The sequence below is a fragment of the Haliotis rufescens genome, unplaced genomic scaffold (genome assembly GCF_023055435.1).
Source record: "Haliotis rufescens isolate VD_foot unplaced genomic scaffold, xgHalRufe1.0.p SCAF_14, whole genome shotgun sequence".
Taxonomy (NCBI): domain Eukaryota; kingdom Metazoa; phylum Mollusca; class Gastropoda; order Lepetellida; family Haliotidae; genus Haliotis; species Haliotis rufescens.
Window position 1 is genome coordinate 34,333,238 of NW_025963824.1, and position 22,232 is coordinate 34,355,469.

At 44.3% G+C, this 22,232-nt stretch overlaps 2 protein-coding genes and 1 pseudogene across 2 annotated transcripts; 2 read left to right on the top strand and 1 right to left on the bottom strand.

Annotated features, from left to right (window-relative positions):
• Positions 1 to 980: 980 nt before the first annotated feature.
• LOC125379236 lies at positions 981 to 2,624 on the bottom strand. Its single transcript, XM_048395484.1, has one exon. It carries the CDS (start codon positions 2,622 to 2,624, stop codon positions 981 to 983), a length of 1,644 nt encoding a protein of 547 aa, XP_048251441.1.
• Positions 2,625 to 2,637: 13 nt separating this feature from the next.
• LOC125379237 (transcription initiation factor TFIID subunit 1-like) lies at positions 2,638 to 4,373 on the top strand. The gene is made up of 3 exons (XM_048395485.1): positions 2,638 to 2,650; positions 2,755 to 2,973; positions 3,805 to 4,373. The coding sequence occupies exons 1-3, from the start codon at positions 2,638 to 2,640 to the stop codon at positions 4,371 to 4,373; spliced, it is 801 nt and encodes a 266-aa protein (XP_048251442.1).
• A 363-nt stretch (positions 4,374 to 4,736) lies between these two features.
• LOC125371692 overlaps positions 4,737 to 22,232 on the top strand; it is a 44,172-nt pseudogene continuing 26,676 nt past the window's right edge.

Below are 22,232 nucleotides of genomic sequence, written 5' to 3' on the forward strand. Positions count from 1 at the left end.
GCGATATAGAACATGGCGGTACAGAACATAGCGATATAGAACATGGCGATACAGAACATGCTGGCACAGAGCATTGTGGCACAGAGCATGATGGTACAGAGCATGGCTGTATAGAACATGCCGGTACAGAGCATGGAGGTACAGAACATGGCAGTACAGAACATAGCGATACATAACATGGCGTTACAGAACATAGCGATACAGAACATGGCGGTACAGGAAATGGCGATACAGAACATGGCGGTACAGAGCATGACTGTAAAGAACATGGCGGTACAGAACATGGCAGTACACAACATAGCGATACAGAACATAGTGGTACAGAACATAGCGATATAGAACATGGCGGTGCAGAACATGGCGATATAGAACATGGCAGTACAGAACACGGTGGTGAAGAACATAGCAATACAGAACATGGCGATACAGAACATGGCGGTATAGAACATGGCAGTACAGAACATAGTGGTACAGAACATGGCGGTACAGAAGATGGCCATATAGAATATGGCAGTACAGAACATAGTGGTACAGAACATGGCGGTACAGAAGATGGCCATATAGAATATGGTGGTACAGAACATGGTGATACAGAACATGGCGGTACAGAACATGGTGATACAGAACATAGCGATACAGAACATGGCGATACAGAGCATGGCGGTACAGAACATAGCCATACAGAACATAGCGATACAGAACATAGTGATACAGAACGTATCAATACAGAACATGGCGGTACAGAGCATGGTGGTACAGAAAATGGCGGTACAGAGTATGGCGCTAAAGAACATGCGGGTACAGAACATGGTGATAAAGAACATAGCGATACAGAACATGGCGGTACAGAGCATTGTGGTACAGAACATAGCCATACAGAACATAGCAATACAGAACATAGTGATACAGAACATATCGATGCAGAACATGGCTGTACAGAGCATTGTGGTACAGAACATGGCGGTACAGAACATGGCGATTCAGAACATGGGGGTATAGAACGTGGCAGTACAGAACATAGCGATTGAGAACATAGCCATACAGAACATAACGATACAGAACATAGCGATACAGACCATGGCGATATAGACTATGGTGGTACAGAACATAGCCATACAGAACATGGCTGTACAGAACATAGCGATATAGAACATGGCGATATAGAATTTGGTGGTACAGAAGATAGCAATATAGAACATGGCGGTACAGAACATAGCGGTATAGAACATGGCGGTAGAGAACATGGCGGTACAGAACATGGTGATATAGAACATGGCGGTACAGAACATAGCGCTATAGAACATGGCGGTAGAGAACATGGCGGTAGAGAACATGGCGGTACAGAACATGGTGATATAGAACATGGCGGTACAGAACATAGCGATATAGAATATGGTGGTACAGAACATAGCAATATAGAACATGGCGATACAGAACATAGCGATATAGAATATGGTGGTATAGAACATAGGAATATAGAACATGGCGGTACAGAACATAGCGATATAGAACATGGCGGTACAGAACATAGTGATAAAGAACATGGCGGTACAGAACATAGCCATACAGAATCTAACGATATAGAACATGATGGTACAGAACATGGCGATATAGAATATGGTGGTACAGAACATAGCAATATAGAAAATGTTGGTACAGAACATGGCGGTAGAAAACATGGCGATATAGAATATGGTGGTATAGAACATAGCAATATAGAACATAGCGGTACAGAACATAGCGATATAGAACATGGCGGTACAGAACATAGCGATATAGAACATGGCGATACAGAACATGCTGGCACAGAGCATTGTGGCACAGAGCATGATGGTACAGAGCATGGCTGTATAGAACATGCCGGTACAGAGCATGGAGGTACAGAACATGGCAGTACAGAACATAGCGATACATAACATGGCGTTACAGAACATAGCGATACAGAACATGGCGGTACAGGAAATGGCGATACAGAACATGGCGGTACAGAGCATGACTGTAAAGAACATGGCGGTACAGAACATGGCAGTACACAACATAGCGATATAGAACCTGGCGGTATAGAACATGGCGGTAGAGACCATAGTGATACAGAACATGGCGGAACAGAACATGGCGATTGAGAACATAGCCATACAGAACATAACGATACAGAACATAGCGATACAGACCATGGCGATATAGACTATGGTGGTACAGAACATAGCCATACAGAACATGGCTGTACAGAACATAGCGATATAGAACATGGCGATATAGAATTTGGTGGTACAGAAGATAGCAATATAGAACATGGCGGTACAGAACATAGCGGTATAGAACATGGCGGTAGAGAACATGGCGGTACAGAACATGGTGATATAGAACATGGCGGTACAGAACATAGCGCTATAGAACATGGCGGTAGAGAACATGGCGGTAGAGAACATGGCGGTACAGAACATGGTGATATAGAACATGGCGGTACAGAACATAGCGATATAGAATTTGGTGGTACAGAACATAGCAATATAGAACATGGCGATACAGAACATAGCGATATAGAATATGGTGGTATAGAACATAGGAATATAGAACATGGCGGTACAGAACATAGCGATATAGAACATGGCGGTACAGAACATAGTGATATAGAACATGGCGGTACAGAGCATAGCCATACAGAATCTAACGATATAGAACATGATGGTACAGAACATGGCGATATAGAATATGGTGGTACAGAACATAGCAATATAGAAAATGTTGGTACAGAACATGGCGGTAGAAAACATGGCGATATAGAATATGGTGGTATAGAACATAGCAATATAGAACATAGCGGTACAGAACATAGCGATATAGAACATGGCGGTACAGAACATAGCGATATAGAACATTGCGATACAGAACATGCTGGCACAGAGCATTGTGGCACAGAGCATGATGGTACAGAGCATGGCTGTATAGAACATGCCGGTACAGAGCATGGAGGTACAGAACATGGCAGTACAGAACATAGCGATACATAACATGGCGTTACAGAACATAGCGATACAGAACATGGCGGTACAGGAAATGGCGATACAGAACATGGCGGTACAGAGCATGACTGTAAAGAACATGGCGGTACAGAACATGGCAGTACACAACATAGCGATATAGAACCTGGCGGTATAGAACAAGGCGGTAGAGACCATAGTGATACAGAACATGGCGGAACAGAACATGGCGATTTAGAACATGGCTGTACCTAACATGGCGACACAGAACATGGCTGTACATAACATGGCGATACAGAACATGGCGATACAGAGCATGGTGGTACAGAACATGGCGGTACAGAACATAGCGATAGTGAACATGGCGGTACAGAGCATGGACATACAGAACATAGCGATATAGAATATGGTGGTACAGAACATAGCGATATAGAACATGGCGGTACAGAACATGGTGGAACAGAACATAGCGATACAGAACATAGTGGTATAGAACATGGCGGTACAGAGCATGGTGCTACAGAACATGGTGGTAGAGAACATAGCTATACAGAACATGGCGTTACAGAACATGGCGATTTAGAACATGGCGGTACAGAACATGGCGATACAGAACATGGCGGTACAGAGCATAGCGATACAGAACATGGTGATACAGAACATAGCGATATAGAACATGGCAGTACACAGCATAGCGATATAGAACATGGCAGTAGAGAACATGGCGGTACAGAACATGGCAGTACAGAACATGGCGGTACAGAACATGGTGATAGAGAACATAGCGATATAGAACATGGCTGTACATAACATGGCGGTACAGAACATAGTGATACAAAACATGGCGATACAGAACATGGTGATATAGAACATGGCGGTACAGGACATGGCGATACAGAACATGGCAGTACAGAACATGGCGATACAGAACACGGCGGTACAGAACACGGCGGTACAGAACATGGCGATGCAGAACATAGTGGTACAGAACATAGCGAGATAGAACATGGCGGTGCAGAACATGGCGATATAGAACACGGTGGTGCAGAACATAGCAATACAGAACATGGCAATACAGAACATGGCGATATAGAACATGGCAGTACAGAACATAGCGATACAGAACATGGCGGTACAGAACACGGTGGTGCAGAACATAGCAATACAGAACATGGCGATACAGAATATGGCGGTATAGAACATGGCAGTACAGAACACAGCGATACAGAACATGGTGGTACAGAACATGGCAATATAGAACATAGCGATACAGAACATGGCGGTACAGTACATAGCAATATAGAACATAGCGATACAGAACATGGCAATATAGAACATAGCGATACAGAACATGGCGGTAGGTACATAGCTATAGAGAACATAGCGATTTAGAACATAGCGATACATAACATGGCGATACAGAACATGGCGATACAGAGCATGGTGGTACAGAACATGGCAGTACAGAACATAGCGATACAGAACATGGCGATACAGAACATGGCGATATAGAACATAGCGATACAGAACATAGCGATACAGAACACGGCGGTACAGAACATGGTGGTACAGAACATGGCAGTACAGAACATAGCGATATAGAACATGGCGATACAGAGCATGGCGGTACAGAACATGGCGGTACAGAACATAGCGATACAGAACCTGGCGATATAGAACATCGTGGTACAGAACACGGTGGTACAGAACATAGCAATACAGAACATGGCGATACAGAACATGGCAGTATAGAACATGGCAGTACAGAACATAGCGATACAGAACATGGCGGTACAGAACATGGTGGTACAGAACATGGTGGTACAGAGCATGATGGTAAAGAGCACATGAACAGCCGAACCGTGGAAATCCGGGTAGAAAACAGGTCTTCAGCAACCCATGCTTGTCAAAGATTGGTTGATGCATGTCATCGTATCCCTACTGCGTGGATCGATCGATGCGCATGTGGCCAATCACTGGATTGTCTGGTCCAGATTCGATTGTGTGAGTACCACCGTCATATAAATGTAGGTGGAGTATTGATGAGTTCAGCGTTAAACAAACAAACCAACAAACAAACATACAAAAACACCTTGTCTCAATGATCTCGGTTTGGTGTCACGAGAACGATATTTTACTGACGTTTCATTGAATCTAAGTGCCAGGATTGCTGTTATCGATGTCCCTGTAGGATGCCCTCATTCCGGAGCAATATCATTAGCCGAACCGGACATACAAACGGAATATTGCTCACAGTGGTGTAAAAGCATACTTACTCACTAACTCCTACCAATTCAACTAACTCGTTTTCCCGGATATTTGCTAATCCCTGCAGTAATCTAACGCTGACACACGTCCATTTCCTAACTCTGACGGCATGTGATCCATTCATGTTTAATGGCAGCACTAGTACAGGGAGGTGTTAATGAGCCGTGCTACATCACTTATCACACGTCACGAGGCACACCATGCCGTCTCATGTCATCAGGGTGATGACGGGCACGTATACGCACGCCCCCTGGCCCCCTCTCTCCGTACTGAGAATTGTGAGTTAAACGCCTCCTGGCAATGACGGAACTTCTTTTCCCTCCTGTATATTACCATGATGATAGAACAACCTGTGTTTCGCCAGCGGGATTCGAACCCGCGAATTCTGACGGAGGGCTAACGAATGTAGTCTTCTGGCACAGCTCCAAGCCCAGCAGATAATCTGTGTGGTAAAGGGGCTGCTTGTGAGTTGTTTAGTTTGTTACACTTTTCTTGATGAGGACTGAGACTTTTCATAACAGGCACATCAGCATGGGTAAATATGTCATCGATAGATATGCTCGAGTTGGTCCATCATGAATTGTGTACTTGCCCCGGGACATGAATTTCACAACCCGCGGCACTAAAGAGCGAAATGGACGTGTCAGACACAGGGAACTTGGTTTTAACGATGACACATCTGGTGAATGTGCTCTAACCTTGTGCTCTAACCTCGTGCTCTAACCCCGTGCTCTAGCCACGTTCTCTAATCACGTGCTCTAACTAGTGCTGTAACCTGTGCTGTAACCACGTGCTCAAACCACGTACTCTAACCCCGTGCTCCAACCTCGTGCACTTACCACATGCTCTAACCCCATCCTCTAGCCTCGTGCTCTGAACCCGTGCTCAAACCCCCTGCTCTAACCTCGTTCTCTAACCTCGTGCTCTAACCATGTGCTCTAACCTCGTGCTCTAAGCCCGTGCTCTAGCCACGTTCTCTAACCACGTGCTCTAACCAGTGCTGTAACCTGTGCTGTAACCACGTGCTCAAACCACGTGCTCTAACCAGTGCTCAAACCACATGCTCAAACCACGTGCTCTAACCAGTGCTCAAACCACATGCTCAAACCGTGTGCTCTAACTAGCGCTCTAGTGGGGTAGCCCTGTAGGGTAACCAAGCTGGGTAAACAAGTGGTGTAGCCAAGTAGGGTAACCAAGTGAGGTAGCCAAGTGGGATAAAAAAGTACGGTAACCAAGTGAGGTAGCCAATTTAGGTAGCCAAGTGGGGTAACCGAGTGGGGTAACCAAGTGGAGTAACCAAGCGGGGTAACCAAGCGGGGTAGCCAAATGGGGTAACCAAGCGGGGTAACCAAGCAGGGTAGCCAAATGGGGTAACCAAGCGGGGTAACCAAGTTGAGTAACACAGTAGGGTAACCAAGCGGGGTAGCCAAGTGGGGTAACCAAGCGGGGTAACACAGTAGGGTAACCAAGTGTGGTAGCCAAGTGGGATAACACAGTAGGGTAACCAAGCGGGGTAACCAAGCGGGGTAGCCAAATGGGGTAACCAAGTGTGGTAGCCAAGTGGGATAACCAAGTGGAGTAACCAAGTGGGGTAGCGAAGTGGGGTAACCAAGTGGGGTAGCGAAGTGGGGTAACCAAGTGGAGTAACCAAGTGGGGTAGCGAAGTGGGGTAACCAAGTGGGGTAGCGAAGTGGGGTAACCAAGTGGAGTAACCAAGTGAGGTAGCCAAGCGGGATAAAAAAGTACGGTAACTAAGTGAGGTAGCCAAGTAGGGTAACTAAGTGAGGTAGCCAAGTAGGGTAACTAAGTGAGGTAGCCAATTTAGGTAGCCAAGTGGGGTAACCGACTGGGGTAACCAAGTGGAGTAACCAAGCGGGGTAACCAAGCGGGGTAGCCAAATGGGGTAACCAAGCGGGGTAACCAAGTTGAGTAACACAGTAGGGTAACCAAGCGGGGTAGCCAAGTGGGGTAACCAAGCGGGGTAACACAGTAGGGTAACCAAGTGTGGTAGCCAAGTGGGATAACACAGTAGGGTAACCAAGCGGGGTAACCAAGCGGGGTAGCCAACTTGGGTAACCAAGTGTGGTAGCCAAGTGGGATAACACAGTAGGGTAACCAAGCGGGGTAGCCAAATGGGGTAACCAAGTGTGGTAGCGAAGTGGGATAACCAAGTGGAGTAACCAAGTGGGGTAGCGAAGTGGGATAACCAAGTGTGGTAGCGAAGTGGGGTAGCCAAGTGGAGTAACCAAGTGGGGTAGCCAAGTAGGGTAACTAAGTGAGGTAGCCAAGTGGGATAAAAAAGTACGGTAACAAAGTAAGGTAGCCAAGTGGGGCAAAGGGGGGAACCAAGTGGGGTAACTAAGTAGGGTAACCAAGCGGGGTAGCCAAATGGGGTAACCAAGTGTGGTAGCCAAGTTGGATAACACAGTAGGGTATCCAAGCGGGGTAGCCAAATGGGGTAACCAAGCGTGGTAGCCAAGTGGGATAACACAGTAGGGTAACCGAGTGGGGTAACCAAGTAGGGTAACCGGGCGGGGTAACCAAGTGGGATAACAAAGTAGGGTAGCCAGTGGGGTAACCAAGTTCTGTAACCAAGCGCGGTCACGAAGTGGAGTAACCAAGTGGGGTAACTATGTGGAGTAACCAAGTGGGGTAACCAGTGGGGTAACCATGTGGCGTTACCAAGATGGGTAACCAACTTGAGTAACCATGTAGGATAAGCTGTTGGGTAACCAAGTGGGGTAACCAAGCGGGCTAACCAAGCGGGGTAACCAAGTGGAGTAACCAAGTTGAGTAACCATGTAGGATAAGCAGTTGGGTAACCAAGTGGGGTAACTAAGCGGGGTAACCAAGCGGGGTAACCAAGTGGAGTAACCAAGTGGAGTAACCAAGTACGGTAACCAGTGGGGTAACCAAGTAGGGTAATCAGTGGGGTAACCAAGTAGGGTAACCATGTGTTGCGGCACACGTGCAGACCACGTGATGAGTGAACGTCTTCAACACGAGGCAGACCCACTGCCCCAATATCATGAGGCATATTCGAGGTGCAGATTTTTGGAGGTCGTGACGTAGAAGGCACCGTAGTCGTGACAGACTAATGCTTAATCTCTGAAAATATATATTCTGAACAAAACAACGCAATCTAAATTGAAAAAGTCGGAGATTCAGATGATGGCAAATCTATGTTTACTTTATTTAGGGCTCTGACAATACAGTCATTCAGTTCATGGACTGGTCCATTCGCTTACTGACACAGAGAGGCAGACAGCACTCAGTGTTATTGTACTATTCAAAAAAAAAGAAAACTATAAATGCATAAATCGTTTTGTATGGTTGAAATTTAATTTTGTTTCTTAAGTAATCAATAAGGTTCATTACATGTTCGAGTAAACATGCAGGTTGCCCGAAACGTTATGTTGTGACGTCGCGACGGATCAATTCACCAAAACGCAACTGCAATGCCAAATACGTGCAGCATGTCAGTTTTCTGAACTGTCGTGACTATTCCTCTGTCGGCAAGATTCAAAAGGCAAGGACGACGACTGCTGACACACACATCAAAAAATCAGAAAACGAGCCGTTAAAATGCCACGTCTATCAGAAGCACAACACAACAACGCCATCGGGCGACTGCAAGCGGGTGAAACACAACAGCATGTGGCGCAGGTAATGGGTGTGGCCAGATTGACCATCTCTAACTTGTGAAGACGTTACAACTCCAACGGCAACGTTCGTGACAGGCCAAGGTCAGGACGACCTCCCGTTACAACGCCTGGCTAAGATCGCTACATCGGGTACGACACATTCGGGACCGTTTCATCACAGCGACGCCAACAGCCTCACAAGTACCGGGACTACGTCGAATATCGGATCAGAACGTCTGCAGTGATGTCGTCAGAGAGCCGCACGGCCTCAAGCAAGATGGACACGTGTTCAGTTCACAGACGAGTCCCGTTTTCTGCTGAGACGTGCTGATGAACGTGCCCGTGTGTACCGACGTCGTAACGAACGTTACGCTGAAAATTGCGTTCTGCAAGTGGATCGTTTTGGATGGGGAAGCGTCATGGTGGGGTGAGGCATTCATCACGGTGGCTGGACAGCACTTATGAGAGTGGATAGTGCTCTGAATTGTCTACGCTACCGAGGCGAGATCCTGCAGCGCCACGTTGTCCCCTTCATCAACGTCAATGGCGACAACTTTCAGCAGAACAACGCCAAACCCCACGTCGCACGTGTTTGCACAGAATTTCTGCGTCAGAACAACGTGCCTACGCTACCCTGGTCTGCCCGCTCGCCAGACTTGTCCCCTATTGAACATATGTAGGACGTGCTGGATCGTCGTGTCCGTCACCGTCAACCACCGCCACAGACACTCCAGGAACTGTTATATAGTATATATGAACGGGATAAGAATAATTTTAGGGGTTCTAAGATGATATATCATGATAGAATATATGAGCTGGATAGGAATAGTTTTAGGCGGCTATAAGTAGATATATAAAACATATATGAGGGGAATAAGAATCGGTTTAGGAGGCTGTCAGAAAGATATATAATGATATATGAGCGGAATAGGTTAAGAAGGCAATAAGAAGTTTACAATGAATATATAGCGGGATAGGAATAGGCTAAAAGAAGGATATATAGAATATATGAGCGGTACAGGAAGAGGCTATAAGAAGGACATATAGAATATATGATCGGTATAGGAATAGGTTCAGGAGGCTATAAGAAGGATTATATGGAGTATATGAACGGTATAGGAATAGGCTACTATAAGAAAGATATTTAGAATATATGAGCGGTATAGGAATAGGTTTAGGAGGCTATAAGAAGGATATATAGAATATATGAGCGGTATAGGAAGAGGCTATAAGAAGGACATATAGAATATATAAGCGGTATAGGAATAGGTATAGGATGCTATAAGAAGGATATATAGAATATATGAGCGGTATAGGAATAGGCTATAAGAAGGACATATAGAATATATGAGCGGTATAGGAATAGGTATAGGATGCTATAAGAAGGATATATAGAATATATGAGCGGTATAGGAATAGGCTATAAGAAGGACATATAGAATATATGAGCGGTATAGGAAGAAGCTATAAGAAGGACATATAGAATATATAAGCGGTATAGGAATAGGTATAGGATGCTATAAGAAGGACATATAGAATATATGAGCGGTATAGGAATAGGCTATAAGAAGGACATATAGAATATATGAGCGGTATAGGAAGAGGCTATAAGAAGGACATATAGAATATATATACGGTATAGGAATAGGCTATAAGAAGCATATATAGAATATATGAGCGGTATAGGAATACGTTTAGGAGGCTATAAGAAGCATATATAGAATATATGAGCGGTATAGGAATACGTTTAGGATGCTATAAGAAGGACATATAGAATATATGAGCGGTATAGGAATAGGCTATAAGAAGGATATACTGAATGTATTGTCGGGATATGGAAAGCAACAACAGAAATAAGTTGGTTGTCCATTGAATCACATGGACAGCAGTGGGACGTTATGAGAACACTTCAGGATGGACTGAGGAATTAACTTGGGAGTGAAATGTTTGCTAAAGCTCGCGCGCAGGGGACCATGGGGCAGTAAGGAGCTCGCAGGGATTTTATACGGAATCTATTGAAATCAGATTTGGCTTCTGCAGGAAGTCAGTATGGAAGCTGAAAGAGGAGAAATAATGATAGTTTTCTGAAACATGTTATCTTTTTAAAAACAATGTCACAGGCTTTCCCCAGATTATCCAATGGTCTGTAAATATTATGAAGCCTGGCATCGCTCCGGGGCTACAAGGTGACAGTCTCTGTATTACGTCTTGAAGGACAACATCTGTACAATTGTTAGAACTTACCGGGTTACTGAACCTGGTGCACAAACGTCTACACCACAGCCTCATCAATCATGTTGGCAGGTTTGTGGTTGGTTTCTTTGTCTCTACTGGCAATAAATCTTCGAAATGCAACTAAAATCATTAAACATTTTTTCAATCGGTATATAATTTATAATAAAATTCCACGTAAGGGTTGAATCAGGAGTGAAGACCAGAAGGCTACACATAAACAGGGAATACATTTGCCATCCACACTTCAACCGCACACATCGATTTGGAACATCAGAACAACGTATATCAGATTTTCCTTCTTGTAATTAAATATCCTACTTCAGAACACAACACCATTTACAATGTGTGCAATACGGGAGTGACGGAAACATGCACAGAAATATTTCGTAAGACAATAAATCTAAGAAGGTCCTCTGTACCTTGACGAGGTTGAGATGTACCTGTTAGCGGGTCATAGTGCTCGTCAATCAGTCCGCCTGTCAACGTCTAACCGACCTGATCATGACGCGGGTAATTTACGGCACTAGGAGGAAGTCGCGGAACACCACCAATAGTGTCTCCATCACCTCCCAAGGAACACCACCTACAGCGTCTCCATCACCTCCCAGGGAACTGCAGACAAAATGTGTGTTAGTCCATCGGGCCCATGTCAATGTATCTCGTGGCGTGCTTCCTAGTCACCCAAGCACTTGCCTCGCCCTCTGCCCCCGGCCCGGGATCCGTCTTCTCCCTAGCGTTACATTCGTGGGGTGCAGGGCGCGGCGGGAAGGGTCTCGGGGAGAGGGGTGTCCAAGGATATAGCGGGCTTGGAGTTCAGGACAATTTGGTGAGTAGAAATCTCAATTTTGTTCACTGTTAACAACGCTATTTAATCTCAATGCCTCGTCGGGTGTTTCTTGCAGTTGTCCCCGTGGGGAATTCCGGGTGGGAATAGATCCCAAACAACTTTTACTGGTCGTGAAGGCGACTCCAGGGATTGGATGGTCAGGCTCGGTTACGTGCCTGAGTGCGTGTCTGCGGGGACAGTCTTCGCTTGTCCTGGTCCATACTGCATTGTGCATAAGCCCCATTCCTGTATATGGAATATGGCTGAATGCGTCATTAAAAAGAATTAATAAACGAATAAGTTATTAAAATCGTGACGGGATCCGTTTCCTGTTAATAAGTTCATTGGAGCATATTTTGAATATTTTGGGCCTTGATCTTTCGCTACATCTCAGTTCCATCTGAACTATTGATACACTGTACACTTGTCTAGATAATGTTTATGTACCAGTTACCTAGAACGACACGACGATTGTCATGTTATGCTGAGTCGAGTTGTTAACCTACCGTTTTTTTAAGTTTCAACAAAATCAATAATGGTACTCTCGTGTCACTGGCTTTTCTGGTTCATCAATCACTTGATTGTCTGGTTTGTTCACAGGCTGACGTCGCATGGCAGGGGTACTGCTGTGCTTCGTCTGGCAATAAATACTTACTTTGTTTTATTCGGATTGTATGAGTGGCGGGTGTTGCCGGTAGGGCAGGACAGTGGCCCATTCACATAATCTCCACAACTATTTGCCCTTTACGCCAAGTTGAATCTGATTCAGTAGAAAATCTACGCTGGTTATTCTCTAGCATTGATAATGTATATTTACTGACATGAATATGAAATTCGCTAGTACGTGTGTACATGGTGTGGATGTCAATATACCACTAGATATTCCTCATACAGTGGGCAGCTGGAAATGATCAGGTCAACACTTTCTTCGTATGGATGTCAACGTACGAGGAATGGTTGATCTGTTCTAAGTCTCACAAAGAAAGCCCTGTAGACATTAAAATGATTTATTCCAAAACTGGCCCCCCATGAGATATCGCTTGGGTGAGATCATTGCGACGTCATGTTGCAGACGCTTGTCCCGTCATTGGTTACCATGACGTCACAATCAAATGACATCACTATTGGCTCTGCTACTGAAGCTGTTAGCTGTACTTTTTACACTTTAGACACTGCTTATTACTGTTTAGAAACTGAAGAAGTTGGAAGAATGATGTTGGATGATAAATAGAATCTCACCCTTGAGTCTTTTGATATAAAAAATATCAACATTCTTCGATAAAAGTTTAAACTCCCTGGCAAGCCTCGGAGTTTTAAACTTTTATCAACTAAGATACCAAAAGACTTTCGGGTGAAATTCTCTATTTAGTTTCAACAGAGCTCCCATCCACATTGATCAACTTTCGTCAACGCGGCTGGAAGAATGTTATGCATATACTTGTCTGTCCAAACAGTTCTCCAGAACTGCTATGACGTCTTCGTTCGAGTCGAAATGAATTTTAGGAGAATAAGGTTGGTTCTGAATGAGTTCAAATCCACACTCGTGCAAAGAAGCCATGGCAATGACTGATTTGTGCACGAGCACATTGTCCTGATGGAAGAGCACACCTTTTCCCAGCTTCCCACGTCTCTTAGTTTTAATTTCATCAAGTAATGTTCTCAAAGTGCAACATGATATGCTCCGTGTATTGTTTGGCCTTTTGGAAGATAGTCCACTAAGGTGACGCCCTCGGCATCCCAGGACAAGGTGGTCATAACTGTTTTGATCATTTCACTGGATAGGACAGTCTTTACCTTCCGTGGTGATGCTGGCAAATGCTTCTACTGTTTCGATTGTTGTTGGGAGTCATAATGGAGTTGGTTTCATCCATAGTTATAAATCGTTGCAAGAACCGTTCTGGGTCAGCTTCAAACAGAGCTGCATTATCACCAGACACGTTGTGCCTGGTGCGTTTTGATAAGATGTCAGAAGATGTGGAACCCAACAACTGATACATGCTTTGTAGCCTGGGCCTGTTTCTGTAATAATGAAGTGTACTCTTTTCTGGATGCCTACCGAACTAGCAAGTTGACCCTCGGACATTCCCCGGCATTACCTCCACGACTCCCCTGCCACACATTGGTGAAAACCGTTGTGGGGAGACAGACACCCTTCCCTTGTATTGTCCGTACATCTCTGGTGCCTACCCGAAGGGGGAGACAGGACGACGCACCCTTCCCTTGTATTGTCCTTATATCTCTGGTGCCTACGCTTGGGGGGGAGACAAGACGGCGCACCCTTCCCTTGTATTGTCCTTATATCTCTGGTGCCTACGCTTGGGGGGAGACAAGACGACGCACCCTTCCCTTGTATTGTCCTTATATCTCTGGTGCCTACACTTTGGGGGAGACAAGACGACGCACCCTTCCCTTGTATTGTCCTTATATCTCTGGTGCCTACGCTAGGGGGGAGACAAGACGACGCACCCTTCCCTTGTATTGTCCTTATATCTCTGGTGCCTACGCTTGGGGGGAGACAAGACGACGCACCCTTCCCTTGTATTGTCCTTATATCTCTGGTGCCTACGCTAGGGGGGAGACAAGACGGCGCACCCTTCCCTTGTATTGTCCTTATATCTCTGGTGCCTACGCTTGGGGGGAGACAAGACGACGCACCCTTCCCTTGTATTGTCCTTATATCTCTGGTGCCTACGCTTGGGGGGAGACAGGACGACGCACCCTTCTCTTGTTTTGTCCTTATATCTCTGGTGCCTACACTTAGGGGGAGATAAGACGACGCACCCTTCCCTTGTATTGTCCTTATATCTCTGGTGCCTACGCTTGGGGGGAGACAAGACGACGCACCCTTCCCTTGTATTGTCCTTATATCTCTGGTGCCTACACTTTGGGGGAGACAGGACGACGCACCCTTCCCTTGTATTGTCCTTATATCTCTGGTGCCTACGCTAGGGGGGAGACAGGACGACGCACCCTTCCCTTGTATTGTCCTTATATCTCTGGTGCCTACGCTTGGGGGGAGACAGGACGACGCACCCTTCCCTTGTATTGTCATTATATTTCTGGTACCTACACTTAGGGGGAGACAGGCAGATGCACCCTTCTCTTGTATTGTCCTTATATCTCTGGTGCCTACGCTTGGGGGGAGACAGGCAGATGCACCCTTCTCTTGTATTGTCTGTGAATGGCGTGTTGGTGTTTAGCCCTATTTTTGCAAGTTGTGAATCACTGAACGTTCCACAAATTTGTCCCTTTTCCGAGGTTTATGCCCTGTCTATTTTACCGACAATTTTCTCAGTTGTGTGACGTGTTTTTGGATATGCCTCTTTGACAACAAAAGATTTCACGATCCATTCCGTCCATGTGAGAGTCATAACTTGTCAGCCAATCCGCGCGCGCGTGCGTGCGTGCGTGTGTGTGTGTGTGTGTGTGTGTGTGTGTGTGTGTGTGTGTGTGTGTGTGTGTGTGTGTGTGTGTGTGTGTGTGTGTGTGTGTGTGTGTGTGTGTGTGTGCTGTGCGTGCGTATGTTACAAGATTGTGAACTTGTGAAAAGTAAGCTGGTCATTTCGTCCAAGGCGCCGCAGTTCACGTCACTTCCGCTCCCAGAAACCTCTGATGTTGGATTCAGGCCCCAGACTCGTCCTGGGTTTGGTTCCATCATGGCCGTGTGTTGGACCAAACTGGTAAATCGTTCAATATCTGCACGTTCCTCCAAAGCAGACACACGGTAATATATCCCAAACACATTTCTAAGCTGTCTTCAACGTAACACAGTCACTACATAATCTTGTTGACATAAACTGTTCTGGTCGTCAATTTGACAAATGAGTGAGTGAGTGATTGAGGTTTTACACCGCTTTTAGCAATATTCAAGTAATATCACGGCGGGGACACCAGAAATAGGATTCACACACTGTACCTATGTCGGGAATCGAACCCGGTTCTTCGGCGTCGAGCGAACGCTTTAACCACTAGGCTACCCGACCACCCCCTTTGCTAAATGCAATCTTCAACACAGAGATTTTCGAACAATGCCATAGATAGTGTAGAACCGGTCCCGGGGCTTGGGAGCGAATGCTCTCACTGCCCGGGAACCCTTTCGTTCTTAACCGGTACTGGCACGAGTAAGCGTAACATTACACAAGACTGGATGCTTCCTAAACCAATATATCCTCGTCCTTGTTTAAGACACCAAACGGTAATGTTCTGGGAAAGTTGTTTGTTATTCCTTTAAGGGTCGAACTGCAATATGTAAGGACTAAACTAAGTGTTTGATATATGTTTTAGAAGTTGGAGGTAATCAGATGGTATAAGACTACACAAAGTGTTTGATAGATATTGTAGAAGTTGGAGGTAATCAGATGTTATAAGACTGCACAAAGTGTTTGATAGATATTGTAGAAGTTGGAGGTAATCAGATGTTATAAGACTGCACCAAGTGTTTGATATATATTGTAGAAGTTGGAGGCAATCAGATGCTATAAAACTGCACTAAGTGTTTGATATATATTGTAGAAGTTGTAGGTAATCAGATGCTATAAGACTACACTAAGTGTTTGATATATACTGTAGAAGTTGTAGGTAATCAGATGTTATAAGACTACACCAAGTGTTTGATAGATATTGTAGAAGTTGGAGGTAATCAGATGCTATAAAACTGCACTAAGTGTTTGATATATATTGTAGAAGTTGTAGGTAATCAGATGCTATAAGACCACACTAAGTGTTTGATATATACTGTAGAAGTTGTAGGTAATCAGATGCTATAAGACTGCACCAAGTGTTTGATATATATTGTAGAAGTTGGAGGCAATCAGATGCTATACGACTGCACTAAGTGTTTGATATATATTGTAGAAGTTGTAGGTAATCAGATGCTATAAGACTGCACCAAGTGTTATATATATATTGTAGAAGTTGGAGGCAATCAGATGCTATACGACTGCACTAAGTGTTTGATATATATTGTAGAAGTTGGAGGCAATCAGATGCTATACGACTGCACTAAGTGTTTGATAGATATTGTAGAAGTTGTAGGTAATCAGATGCTATAAGACTACACTAAGTGTTTGATATATATTGTAGAAGTTGGAGGTAATCAGATGTTATAAGACTGCACCAAATGTTTGATATATATTGTAGAAGTTGGAGGTAATCAGATGTTATAAGACTACACTAAGTGTTTGATATATATTGTAGAAGTTGTAGGTAATCAGATGTTATAAGACTACACTAAGTGTTTGATATATATTGTAGAAGTTGGAGGTAATCAGATGTTATAAGACTACACTAAGTGTTTGATATATATTGTAGAAGTTGTAGGTAATCAGATGTTATAACACTGCACCAAGTGTTTGATATATATTGTAGAAGTTGAAAGCAATCAGATGAGACCGCCTATTCGTTTTCTCTTACGGAAAGATACAAGATTGACAGTGAAAATAATACACGGACGAACTGTCACTGAAGTGGACATACTGATGTGGTTACCGATAGCCTGTGGAGGGATGCTGGTGTTAATAGATCATCGGTGTTACATTGTTGATTAACTGCTGTCTTACCTACCGCGGCATGTCCTCTTCACACCTTTCACAACACGCGTACAATGAAACCATCACTCGAGGCATTGCTTGCAGATGTCACGGGAACAGTCATGAGCTAATGATGACACCGTGTTGGCGGACAATAATCACGGTGCCCCGAGCAGCGGCCGTGTGATGGCGCCCCAGGGAAACACGTCTTTATTGGAACATTTCACATGTTTATGTGATGGTAATGTCACTGGTGGACCAAAATAAAGAGTTCTTGTCACAAACAATCTCTCACTTCAGTTTATTGGATGTGTAATTGTGTCGAACAGTTAATAGGCATATAGTATGATGTGTTATTGTGTCAATCAGTTGATAGGTATATAGAATGGTGTGTTATTGTGTAACTCAGTTGATAGGTGCATAGTATGGTGTGGTATTATGAAAATCAGACCATAGGTGTATAGTATGGTGTGTTAATATGAAAATTAATTGATAGGTATATAGAATGGTGTGTTATTGTATAAATCAGTTGACAGGTGTATAGTATTGTGTTATTATTAAAATCAATTGATAGGTATATTTTATAGTGTGTTATTGTGTCAGACAATTGACAGCCGTATAGTATCGTCTGTTATCGTGTCAATCAGTTTTTATGCGTATAGTATGGTGTATTATTGTGCCAAACGGTTAGTAGGGGGTGTAGTATGGTGTATTATTGTGTCAAACAGTTGGCAGACGCGTAGTATGGTCTATTATTGTGTCAAACAGTTAGTAGGCGTATAGTATGGTGTATTATTGTGTCAAACAGTTGGTAGGCGTGTACTCGTGTATTGACACATGTAATAGCATAATATTGAATACTAAAAACAACAACATTTGCACACGTTAAAGAAATAACTGCTGACTGTGTGAGTCCGTCTAGACCATGAACATGTGTATATGAATCACTATCAAATACTGATGACACAGGTGTTCGCGACAATTAGTGCGTATCCTGTCATTGGTAACTTCAACCATTGACACATGCAAAGGCAAGACAAATGTTCGCCTGAAAACGGAATGTATGGTCAGGTTAAAATAGGGAAATGAATCGGACATAATTTTTGTCACTGATGCGTCAAAGTTAAACTGTCCTCCATATTTACTATCCAACTTTTTGAAAGCTTAACTCAGGCTTTGAGCGTTGTTACCCTGATCAAACAAGTTTGAGCAAGAGTCACATGATGTTCATTGAAATCTCGCAGAAAGAACCTCAAACAAAAGGTGTAAGATGTCTAAACCGCAGCGTGACGCAGATGGCGTATTGCTCGACATAAAGTGAACATTGAAGTCACCCATCTTGTCATACGCACTTGTGGATAGTTGTATCACTCGGAATTTCAATGCACAGATCTAAAATTATGAACAGATGAGGCAGCCTCAGTTGTCTCTTTCCTGCCAGATTGTTCCCCCCACACTTGTATGCGGCAACGCTGGCAGCTGTCCCAGTAGATGAGCTCCTACCAGGAGCCAGATCACTGCGACTGTCACACCATGGTCATGTCTGGCTTCTGATGGGTGACAAGCTGAACACGGAGAACATTATTTTATTATTATTATTATTCACGCTTTCCATTTTCAGGAATTTAATTGACGTAAGGCCTCATGTTTAATGTCATGGTTTGCTGTTTGTTTTCAAAATCGCAGGGGGAGACAAAACCAGAAAATAGTTTTTTATTTAAGCTCAACTCAAATCTTTTCTTTCTTGACACTTTTATGGCAGACAATTATCTTGTCTCTCAATTTCTTTTATTCCGAATAATATGAACCATGATTATTTTTTCAAGAATCTTCGTGTACAATGTATTTCATTCGATAAATTCCAGGTTAAGCAATGATTTGAATTACGCTGTACTTTTACAGCAGCGATGTTAGATGCAGTCGATTGTTGTTAATTGGTTAATCACGAAATAGTGAGCGAATCCTGTCCTAGAGGGGACACCCGTCACAAACACATGCAAGGGCAAGTCAATTGTAAATCTGAAAAGAAACGAGAACATAAGTCAAGCACTTCGAGCTTCCCTTCCGCATCAAGCAGGAAAGCCATGATATAATTTAGATTCTGTTCAAAGGGTCGTTACCATCCATTCATGCGCGACGGCTTTAGCATATGATAAAGGGTTTTGGCAACGTTGAAACATATGTTTAGCAGTATTTCTTTACATTTGGTAAAAAATAGTATTTGTTAATAAAGCTAAATATACCAGATTAGAAGATGGCATGTAGAAAGTTTGGTGAACAATAACAATGCTTGAATGAACAACCTCATATCTGCACTATGCCTACAGTAACAACAGGAAGAGAATTTATTGATGTCAATGTCTTTATTATCAGGAACACAACGTTTCGGAGTATATGCTTACTCCTTCATCAGTGCAATGAAGCAGAGAACATATATATGTACCTGTAAGAATAACAATAGCCCTTTGTTATAAGCGACTGGGGCGTGCACGCACCGGAAGTTATATTCGAATAAAAATCTGTCGCTTAGAGCATGCAAATCAAGGACTGATGAGTATGTTTCTAATAAGGTTTAAAATAAGACACACCTGTGCCCTATATTACATGGCCACAAAAGACATTCATCTTCGTCAGCCATCAATCAGACCGGGTTTGCCGCCGTCATCGTACGGAAGAAGAAAGGAGCGTTGACCATGCATGTGATTACGTACGTCACGCCCTGTCACACTCGCAGATGCCAAGTATTTACAGCCAATGCGGCCGTGTTCTTAAAAAACAGGTTTTGTCTGTCATATTGCTTCATTCAGTGTGGTTCGATTCCCGACATAGGTACAATGTGTGAAGCCCATTTCTAGTGTCCCCCGCCGTTATATTGCTGGAATATTGCTAAAAGCGGCGTAAAACCATACTCACTCACTCATTCACTAATTCAGTGTGGTTCGATTCCCGACATGAGTACAATGTGCGAAGGCAATTTCTAGTGTCCTCCTCCGTGATATTTCTAAAAGCGGCGTAAAACCATACCCACTCACTCAGCGTGGGCGGACACCTGGTATCACTACTGTTGGGTAGGGATTCATAGACACTTGCTAATGATGTGGGCGGACACCTGGTATCACCACTGTTGGGTAGGGATTCATAGACACTTGCTAATGATGGGGGCGGACACCTGGTATCACCACTGTTGGGTAGGGATTCATAGACACTTGCTAATGATGTGGGCGGACACCTGGTATCAGTACTGTTGAGTGGTGATTCATAGACACTTGCTCATGACGTGGGCGGACACCTGGTATCACCAGTGTTGAGTGGGGATTCATAGACACTTGCTAATGATGTGGGCGGACACCTGGTATCAGTACTGTTGAGTGGGGATTCAAAGACACTTGCTCATGATGGGGGCGGACACCTGGTATCACCACTGTTGGGTAGGGATTCATAGACACTTGCTAATGATGGGGGCGGACACCTGGTATCACCACTGTTGGGTAGGGATTCATAGACACTTGCTAATGATGTGGGCGGACACCTGGTATCAGTACTGTTGAGTGGTGATTCATAGACACTTGCTCATGACGTGGGCGGACACCTGGTATCACCAGTGTTGAGTGGGGATTCATAGACACTTGCTAATGATGTGGGCGGACACCTGGTATCAGTACTGTTGAGTGGGGATTCAAAGACACTTGCTCATGATGGGGGCGGACACCTGGTATCACCACTGTTGGGTAGGGATTCATAGACACTTGCTAATGATGGGGGCGGACACCTGGTATCACCACTGTTGGGTAGGGATTCATAGACACTGTTTGATGACGTACATACGGATGACTAAATCCCCTGACACGAGAATCGTGTGATCACAGTTCATGGCGTCAGTCATGTCCAGATCCTCGCTATCAGTCGGTTGGGGACAGCTTGCTGGCACAGTCGGTGTGATATGTGTGGAGGTAGACAAAATACTGAAAACATCTCTCCTGGCACCACTGCAGGTTAACTTACCCGACAGGGCATGGGTGTTTCATAGTCACTTCGGGCTTTCCTCCAACATCAAGCTGACACGCCGTGATATAACTGAAATACTCCCACATCAAGCTGACACCCCGTGATAAAACTGAAATACTCCTACATCAAACTGTCACCCCGTGATATAAGTGAAATACTCCCACATGAAGGTGACACGCCGTGATATAAGTGAAATACTCCCACATCAAACTGTCACCCCGTGATATACGTGAAATACTCCCACATGAAGGTGACACGCCGTGATATAACTGAAATACTCCCACATCAAGCTGACACGCCGTGATATAACGGGAATACTCCAACATCAAGCTGACACGCCGTGAAATAACTGGAACACTGTACACAGTGCCTTTAAATTAAACTCAGTCACCCAAGACCTCGAGAAATCTAAATATCCACACCCTTTACATGAAATAAGAATATCGAAGTGATATGACACTTGTAGAAGACCTCGCTTCTTTTATGTTTCGGAGAAGCGATATCAGTATAACTTTGAAGCGTGTTCAATGTCGATTTCCCCATATGCGATTCTTGCGTGAAAGCCATGTGACTGGAACGTTGCTGAAATCTAAGCACTCGTCTCGAAGAGTTTGTTCTGTGCTTTACTTAGTGATCAACTTAGTAACCAAATTATACTTATACGCCTCCGTGGTCTAGTGGATAGAGCGTCTGCCCGGAGACCGCCTCCGTGGTCTAGTGGATAGAGCGTCTGCCCGGACACCGC

What these genes read in the sequence shown, in the direction of transcription:
- LOC125379236 (XM_048395484.1), bottom strand. Translation starts at nt 2,624, where the DNA reads ATGTTCTGTACCGCCATGTTCTATATCGCTATGTTCTGTACCGCCATG.
- LOC125379237 (XM_048395485.1), top strand. An exon ending in TGCCGGTACAGAGCATGGAG is followed by an intron (nt 2,974 to 3,804) that starts GTACAGAACATG and finishes ATGGCGGTACAG; the next exon opens with AACATAGTGATACAAAACAT.